The sequence below is a fragment of the Trichosurus vulpecula genome, chromosome 1 (genome assembly GCF_011100635.1).
Source record: "Trichosurus vulpecula isolate mTriVul1 chromosome 1, mTriVul1.pri, whole genome shotgun sequence".
In the NCBI taxonomy this organism is placed as follows: Eukaryota; Metazoa; Chordata; class Mammalia; order Diprotodontia; family Phalangeridae; genus Trichosurus; species Trichosurus vulpecula.
This window is the reverse complement of record NC_050573.1, coordinates 533,100,343-533,108,648: the sequence shown is the minus strand read 5'-3', so window position 1 is coordinate 533,108,648 and position 8,306 is coordinate 533,100,343. Positions and strand designations below refer to the sequence as shown.

The 8,306-nt window shown below is 51.2% G+C and overlaps 1 protein-coding gene across 1 annotated transcript; it reads left to right on the top strand.

The window, feature by feature from the left end:
* The first annotated feature begins 2,984 nt into the window (after positions 1-2,984).
* UNCX (UNC homeobox) lies at positions 2,985-8,031 on the top strand. The gene is made up of 3 exons (XM_036751126.1): positions 2,985-3,264; positions 3,828-4,003; positions 6,877-8,031. The coding sequence occupies exons 1-3, from the start codon at positions 2,985-2,987 to the stop codon at positions 8,029-8,031; spliced, it is 1,611 nt and encodes a 536-aa protein (XP_036607021.1).
* The last annotated feature ends 275 nt before the right edge of the window (positions 8,032-8,306 follow it).

Below are 8,306 nucleotides of genomic sequence, written 5' to 3'. Positions count from 1 at the left end.
AGGGGTCAGGGAGTGAGAGGCGAGCGAAATTTCAACTCAAATTAACATTCTGTCAGCTCCAGAAAATGGGATAAATAAAGTCGAATTAATTCATTATAATAAAGAGAGAACGGGCCAGGGAGAGAGGCTGGTCTCCCTCCCCTCCCCTCCCCCCTCTCCACCCCTCAGCCGGATTGATTACCATTCTGTATTCAGAATCACGCTTCCTTTGCATTCCTCTTCTGAAACCCAACAGAAAATGAGGCGTTTATAGCTACAGGCAAAATCTGGTCGGATGGACACAGTTTACATTTAGTATTTATAGAGAAAGAAATTAAATTATTGCGAAAAGCAGAGCTCTTGGCCCCTGACCTCAGAATTAATACCACCATCATTTTCTTATTGCTCCTGGAGAGGGTTGGGAGTCAAAAAAAATCTAGATTCTTTTTCATTTTTAAAGAGATTTCTCCTCCCTCCCCCCTCATTATTTTCACCTCTCCCTCCACTCCTTCAAGGGAGAGAGAGAATAATTAAACTGTAATCTATATTGGGCAGTGGCATATTATGTGATATTCAATTAGGTGGCTATATTCTGGGCCAGACAGACCACACCAATCAGAGGCTCTCTCCTCTGCTTTCCATCGTAGCTGCTGACTTTTGTGGTAGCGTTTTTTAAATAGAAAGTATCCTGTTGGGGGTCTTCGAAGAGAGAAGGGTGCTGGAACTGGCCACTGGAAAAGCTATTGGTGTGTTTGGCAGAGATAAAGTGGTCGCGTTCCTCTCTTCCTGATTCCAAGGGATTAACCACACAACTCCCTGCCCCCCCCCCATTCCCCAACATACACACTCGAATAATACACCTCCCTCAAAGGTTTCTAAGGTTTTTTCCTTTATCTTCCTTCCCGTCTTGCTGGATTTGTTTCTGTTTCTTTCTTGTCTTCCCCGCCCATCCCTCACCCTCATTCCCCTTTTCTGCCTTTCACCTTTACCGTTTGCGTGGCCTCTCTTCAGAACTTGAAGTCACTTAAAGGGAAAGCCAAATTTCGTGTAAGCCTTTCCCATTACGAAGAGTTACATTCCAACAACCTGAAACACGCAGACATATGTACTGATCGCATCATATACAGAACCAATTGGTACTGCTGTGGCGACTGTTTTGTTCCCTCAGAGGCTGGATGTAGAGAAAGCGGGAAGCTCGGGTTTCCTCTCTCTGTTGTCTCTTCTCTTCCTTTCTTTCAGTCTTTGACCCCTCTCTATCTCCTCCTTCCTCTTCTCCTTCTCTCTTTAGTTATCTCTCTCCTACCTCTCTCCCTCTATCTCCTCCCTTTCTTCCCTTTCCCCTTCTCTTCTTTTTTCTTCCCCTTTTCCTCCCTGTCTTCTCTTCTTCCTCCTTCCTTCTCCTCTTCTTTCGTCTTTTTCTTCTTCCTCTCCTCCTCCTCTTCCTCCTCCTCCTCCTCTTCCTTCTTCTTCTTCTTCTCCTCCTCCTTCTCCCTCCCTTCCCTGGGTCACTGAAACCAGATTAAAAGTAAGGTAATGTAAGAAAAATATTCAGTGTCTTCAGTCACTTACATTCTCTTCACTCATCCCATCAGAAACAAACATAAAATAGGGATTCCAAAGGATGCTTTGGCTGAAGAAGCTATGATAGGACCAACTCACTATAAAAATTTTTTAAAAGTTATTTTTTCTCATCCACCCACAGGCCTAATTTGCTACTTACTTAAGAATATGTCCTTTAATGATTTAACTTTTATTCTATCAATATTTTAGAATGTCTAAGGGAGTGACACTTCTCCAAGAGCATAATTTAATTATAACAAATGGGTTGGCTGCTTTGCCCTATCCATCACTGGAGGAATCAAACCAAGATTTCTTTCCCCTCCCTGGGACTGGTGGTAGTGTGTGTGTGGGGGGGGGGGGGGAGGGAGAGAAGGTTGGGTAAGTAATCCTAAAGTTACCACTTTCTCCACGTTTTCTCAAACCCCTCCCTCGGTTGTCTACATTTGGGGGAGGCAGTTGACTAAGCTTCATTAGCCACTGCCTCCAGTAGCAAAATAATTTCAGATTGTTGTGCCCATCGATCAATATTGGATGGCATTAATTAGAATTTTTGTTGATAGGGTAAGATCACCTTTAAATACAGTAAAGGGTTTTTCTTTATTCCCGCCCCCCCCCCTCCTCCCTCCTTCTTTTCCCCTGCTGTATAGAGCCGGAGAGGAGATGAAAAGCCCTTGTAGTTTTAAATTCAATGTGACAGCTTCGGAAAGAGAGGATGATGAATCTCCTATTATTGGATCAGTCTATTTGCCGCTCAATGTCTCTCTGTAATTGGAGCAACATCACTTTAAAGGTTCAGAGAGTACAGCATTTCTGGTGAAAAAAAAAATCCCCACAACACGCCGGTGAATGTTTTAAAGGGAAATCTATTAGTGATTTGAAGAGGGGAGGGGAGTCTAAGGGGAGGGGAGGGGAAAGGAGTGGGAGGGGAAAGGAGGGGAGGGTGCTGAGTGTGACTCGGGTTGTTGGGTATTTAACTGGGGGGCTCCAATTCAGTCTCAAAGTTCCCCTTAGCCTCTCTTCTTCTTTGCACCCCTCCCCGTCTTTCTGTCTCCTCCCCTGCCCCCCTGGCCCTCTGTCTCCCCCAGGTCGACTCCCCTCTTGTATCCTTGCTCCCTTCCTCCCCCGCCAACACCCCCCCACCCCGTCTTGTTGTGACAGTTCCTGATACTGTTTATTGAGGTGCATGTCAGGTATAATTAGCAATCGATATGGAAAACGTTTCCTTGCACCCTGCACGCCTCTGACGTCAGACCCGATTAGCGCTTCTTATTGGTCCCAAATTCCCCCGGCCGGTGCTAATTATCGGGAGCTTGATGTTGATAAAGTAAAGCGCTGGAGTCCGGGCGAAGCATGTACTGGGCTCCAGGTCCCTATCTCCTCCTCCGCCGCCGCCGCCGCCTGCGCCTCCTCCTCCTCAGCTCCAGCTGCGCCCTGCCACCCCGGAGATGATGGACAGCCGCATCCTGGATCACCCCCATGCCCAGTTCGGGGGCTCGCTGGGCGGCATGGTGGGCTTTCCCTACCCCCTAGGCCACCACCACGTCTACGAACTGGCGGGGCACCAGCTGCAATCCGCGGCGGCGGCGGCTGCTGCCGCTGCCTCGGTCCCCTTCTCCATAGATGGATTACTGAACGGTTCTTGCGCTGCCTCAGTAGTCAATCCCACCCCACTGCTGCCGTCGGGCTGCGGGGTGAGCGGGGACAGTCAGACCTTCAAGCTGTCAGGTAGGCTGGCGAAGTGGTTAGAGAAGGAGGGTTAGCTTTGGGGCGGACAGTGGGGGGCGCCGTCCGGGGACGACGTTCAGTCTCCTTTGAATGCAGACCCTTTTAAAGAAGTTACCCTTCCTGCCCCTTGGAGGAGTGCGATGGTACACGGGTACGCCTCCCCTGCTAGCGAACAAGTTGGGGTCAGTACTGGGACTGCAGTTAATATGCCGCCTTCTGGGTGAGGAAGTAACCCCCAGGAACTTAATGGTTTCTTCGTCCCAAGTCCCTCACCCTATACAAAAACAAAACTCCCTAGCAGTCTTTCTATCCCGAGGTAGCCTTTCTTGGGTAAGCTCAGCACTAGATGGTGAAGGATCGGAATGTCTATCATCTCTACAGACAGAAGGGTAAGGGCAGACACTTTGGGTACTCTGGTTGAAGTTGTACAATGAACTGGGGCGAGGATGCCCTGAAGTCTACTTCCGTAAGAAAAAGGGGGGCAGGGATGAAGATAAAGAGTGAGGCCCTTTGGGGGAAGCAGAGGTCTGACCTCACCATGCCTCTACTGTGTACCCCTACAGACTCCGGAGACCCGGATAAGGAGAGTCCAGGCTGTAAGCGGAGAAGAACCCGCACCAACTTCACGGGCTGGCAGCTGGAAGAGCTGGAGAAGGCCTTTAACGAGAGCCACTACCCAGACGTCTTCATGCGGGAAGCTCTGGCTCTACGTTTGGATCTGGTGGAGTCTCGAGTCCAGGTAATAGTCCCAGCACACATATCCAGGCCACCCACCCCCCCTTAGGATCCAGGCGTTCCCGATTCCCAGGCCTAGCCTCTTCAGAGAGTGGCGTTCAGATTCCTTCCCCCTCTGTTTACCTACCCTCTTCCCGGCACGACCCCCCTCTTTCTTTGTTCTAGGACTCGTATCGAGTCCTCTCTGAGTCTGGTCAGCGGTCACCTTACTTTCTGCGCCGCCAAGGGTGGCATGGCGGGGGTGGGGTGGGTTGCAGTGGCTGTGTGTGTTTGTGAGGACAGACTGTATTGAGGAGAAATCCCTGTTCCAGTCCTCAGCGTGTCTTGGAAGCAGGATGTGTGTAGAGATTTAGCACCATGGGAGGGAGGGCGTATGGATAAAAGGTGGGGGGAGGCAGAATAGGCCCTAAAAAAGCAGAATACGTTTTAACCAGTTCTGCCCAGAAACCAGCCGCTTTAAATATTGGAGATGAGTGTATATTGGGAATGTGTGGGTGAAATAAACCCACCAAAATAAGAGGGAGTGTTGAGCTATTAAAGAATGGGATATATGGGGGGATATATGGGGTATACGGGAGGTGGTGTTGAAAATAGGAGGAGGAGGGGGGTGAGAAAACAGTCAAACAGTAGAGGTGAAGGAGAACTAGGCATGAAGTTCATATACAAACGACTTCCAAGCTGCGCCTGTTTCCCCCCTTTCCCACTGAACAGCTGCTCCTCTCCCTTGCTTTGAATAAACCCGTTTGTTTGTTTATTTGGCTCTAAAATATTCAGATAGAAAACATGTATTTATTCATCGCTTTTCAGAAGGGGGAGAGCAAAGGGAGCCGGAAACTTAAATAGTTAACACATCCGAGAATTGGAAGGAACAGGGTATATCTAACGCCCGATTTTTTTTTTTATTTGCATCTCTTTGGTATGAAAACTGTGGGGCAGCTTTCACTTTTCAAAATACAGCGTTAATCTGGTGCATTAAAAATTCAAAATGAAATCGCTTAATTAGTGTTTTCGCGGAGTGTGGAATATAGAGGTTTTTGATGGGGTGGGGAGGTTGGGTTCGTTGCCATTGAAGGCTTGTTATTTGCGTGAAACTCTGGGACATTTAAACCGAGGCTGGGCGAGGCTGTTGCGCCGCAGCGAATTCACCCATTAGCATGGTGTAAAAGGTGTATTTACCGAATGCTTTTTCCTCCCCTCGTGACCTCTTCTGTTTTGAAATCCTTTTATCCAATTTGTTCTGAGATTGTTAAGTGAAGTCGAGACCCCTTCATTTCCCTCTAATACGATAATGAGTAATTCTCAGTGACAAGGCGGTCTGCAATGGGCACAAAGGAAGGAGCTACCAGCACCAAGTACCGGCGCTGCTTTCTCACTGACAAGGCTGGGAGAGTCTAAACAAACATATCTCCATCTTTTTCTAGGTACACACACTTTTCTCTCGTCCTGTTAGACATAACTATGATACAGCGTCCAAAAAAAAAAAATGTGACTTTTGGTTTCTAATCATCCTCTTTCTTAAAGGCGCGGGGGCGGGTGTGTATGGTGGTGGTGGTGACGGTTTAAGAGATAAGGAACATATACATGTGTACCAGTGTGGGAGGAAGCGGATTGTTGTGTGTGTTTTCCTGTGTGAGTTTCTGTATTGGCGGATGGTTACCAGTGACACTGAGCAAAGTGAGACTCAAAAGAAAACCTTGGCAAACCACCCTCAGGGAAGTGACTTAGGAAAGGATAAGGGAGAAAGGGGGGGGGGAGGGGAAGATAACTCGACTATATATACATATACACACGTGTGTATGTATGTGTATGTATATATGTTTGTACGTATACACACATATTCATATACACATAGTCTGTCCCTGGAATTTCTTCCCCTTCAGTATCAATACTTTGGGGACTAAGGTTCAGATTGTCTTTCTCCTTATACCGGCTGGACTCTCAGCCCTCCGGTCCAAATAAGTAGAGGAACGATATAGGGAGTGTTGTGTAAAGAGAGGTACTACTGTGGCCCTCAAAGGTTTCCTCTATGATCAGCGCTGGAGTTAAGGGTGGGGAAAACCCAGCTGGGGACTGGATGCATTTTTTGCACTTCGTCCTGGCAGGAGTGATGAGTGGGTTTAGAAATTACTCTCCATTCACCAAATCAGAACGCTATGAGTTTAAATTCTTTCCGGGAGCATGTAGAAAGAGTCAGGTTGTGAGATTGCTTGTGTTGGGAGCACAAAGTTTGGGGGCTTCTCTTGACTGAAAGGAAGCCTAGGGTTTGGCAGCTCAAAGACTGGGTTCTTAGATTCTCAAATATTGTGTGCTTGTGTGCGAGAGAGAGAGAGAGAGAGAGAGAGAGAGAGAGAGAGAGAGAGAGAGAGACGGGGCAAGAGGTGGTCATTCTTTCCACTATCCATTTCTCCAGCCGGACATACTATCCAGTTAACTTTGAGCGGCTCTCTTGGTAGTTGAAAACTGAGCTCTAGCATCTAAACATAGCACAGAACTGAGGGGTAAGCGGGGGAAGCAGGGAGAGCAGCATCCATGTACCTCTATAAACGCTTCTTTTCGGGTCAAAAGGATGCTTACATCTGCGGCCTAGCCGAGAGTGTATGCGAAATCCCATGTCAGGGAAAACCAGGAGTAGTTTCTTTTCCACTTTCCCCTCTCACGTAGCCTGCCTAGTCTTTCTTTTCTTTTCTTTTTTTTTTAAACATGAGGCCATTCAGAACACCTTCTCCGCCCCCCCCCCCAGTCTCCACCGGGGTAGGGAAGCAACGACAGGGCCCCCGTATGCCCTGTATCCTCTGGTCTCCACTCCCCCCCTCAGCGCCCCGGCCCCGGCCCCCCAGTCTGACTCTCCCTTGCTTTTCCCTTATCCGGCTTTTTTAGGTCTGGTTCCAAAACCGCCGGGCCAAATGGAGAAAGAAGGAGAACACGAAGAAAGGGCCGGGGCGGCCGGCTCACAACTCTCATCCCACCACGTGCAGCGGGGAGCCCATGGACCCAGAGGAGATAGCCCGAAAGGAGCTGGAGAAGATGGAGAAGAAGAAACGCAAGCATGAGAAGAAATTGCTCAAGAGCCAGAGCCGCCACCTGCACTCTCCCAGCAGCCTGTCCTTGCACAGTACGCCCAGCTCCGACAGCGATAGCGGCGGCGGCGGCCTCTCCCCGGAGCCCCCGGAGCCGCCCCCGGGCAAGGGCGCACGGCCCGCCCCCAGCGCCGCCAGCGAGCCACCGGCCCCCGGCAGCTGCGACCCAGCCTTTTACCCCAGCCAAAGAAGCGGCGCCGGCCTGCAGCAGAGGCTGAGCCGGCTCCCGGATAAGGACTCCTCTTCCTCCTCTTCGTCCTCCTCCTCTTCGTCGTCCTCCTCTTCGTCCTCCTCATCGGACTGCGCCCCGGGTCGAGGCTCCTCCGGCTTCCCTAAGCCCAGCCCGTTCAGCGTAGAGAGCCTTCTGTCTGACTCACCCCCGCGCCGGAAAGCGCCGGCGACTCTGGACTTTGCGCCGGGCCTTCCTTGTGCCCCGCGGACCCTCATCGGCAAAGGACATTTCCTACTCTATCCGATCACCCAACCCCTCGGCTTCCTCGTCCCCCAGGCGGCCCTTAAGGCCGGGCCCGGCCCGGAGCAGGCTCCTAAAGACGCCCCACCAGCTCCCCCGCCCCTCGCCTCTAACCCTGGCCAGGCCAGTTTCGGGCCAGCCCCGGGGCCTCCAGTTTACCCTGGCCCGGGCTCCACGAACTCTCCCTTTGCCAACTGTAGCCCAGACAGCAGCAGCGGGGGCGGCCCGGCTGGGACAGCCCTGGCACCCCCTGCTTGCAGGGACTCGGCGGAGGGCGGCGGAGTTGGAGCGGGAGCTGGAGCTGGAGCGGGCTGCGGGGCAGAAGCAGGTGGGAGTGGGGGAGGCTTTCCCCAGTCGCCCTCTCCTGCACCGCTCCCTGGGGAGCCCAGCCCCTGCGGGGACACGGCGAACTGTAGCGCGACCGAGCCAGGAGGCCCCACAGAGCCTGGCGGTCCTGATTGCGAAGAGCTCGATATGGACTAAGAGCCCAGCCGGGCCAGGCCGAACCCGGCGGAAAGTGGAGCCGGCGCCCCAGCCCCTCAGCTGAGCGGACGGGGCCCCACACCAGGTGCCCACACAACGAATCAGGTGATCGGTTCTAGAAACGTTTTTTTCCCTTCGTTTCTTTTTTTTTTTTAAGGAAAAAAAAAAAAGAAAAGCGAAAAGATGTCTGAATTTCGACCTTAGCAGTAACAGCTGGACTTTGGGGTGCGAGCCTTCATCACAGACCGAAAGCGAGAGAGTGAGAAAGGATAACA

Excerpts from the sequence above, each read along its gene's own strand:
- UNCX (XM_036751126.1), top strand. The coding sequence starts at position 2,985 with ATGATGGACAGCCGCATCCTGGATCACCCCCATGCCCAGTTCGGGGGC. Across the intron at positions 3,265-3,827 it reads TCAGACCTTCAAGCTGTCAG|ACTCCGGAGACCCGGATAAG; the intron begins GTAGGCTGGCGA and ends GTACCCCTACAG. Across the intron at positions 4,004-6,876 it reads TGGTGGAGTCTCGAGTCCAG|GTCTGGTTCCAAAACCGCCG; the intron begins GTAATAGTCCCA and ends CGGCTTTTTTAG.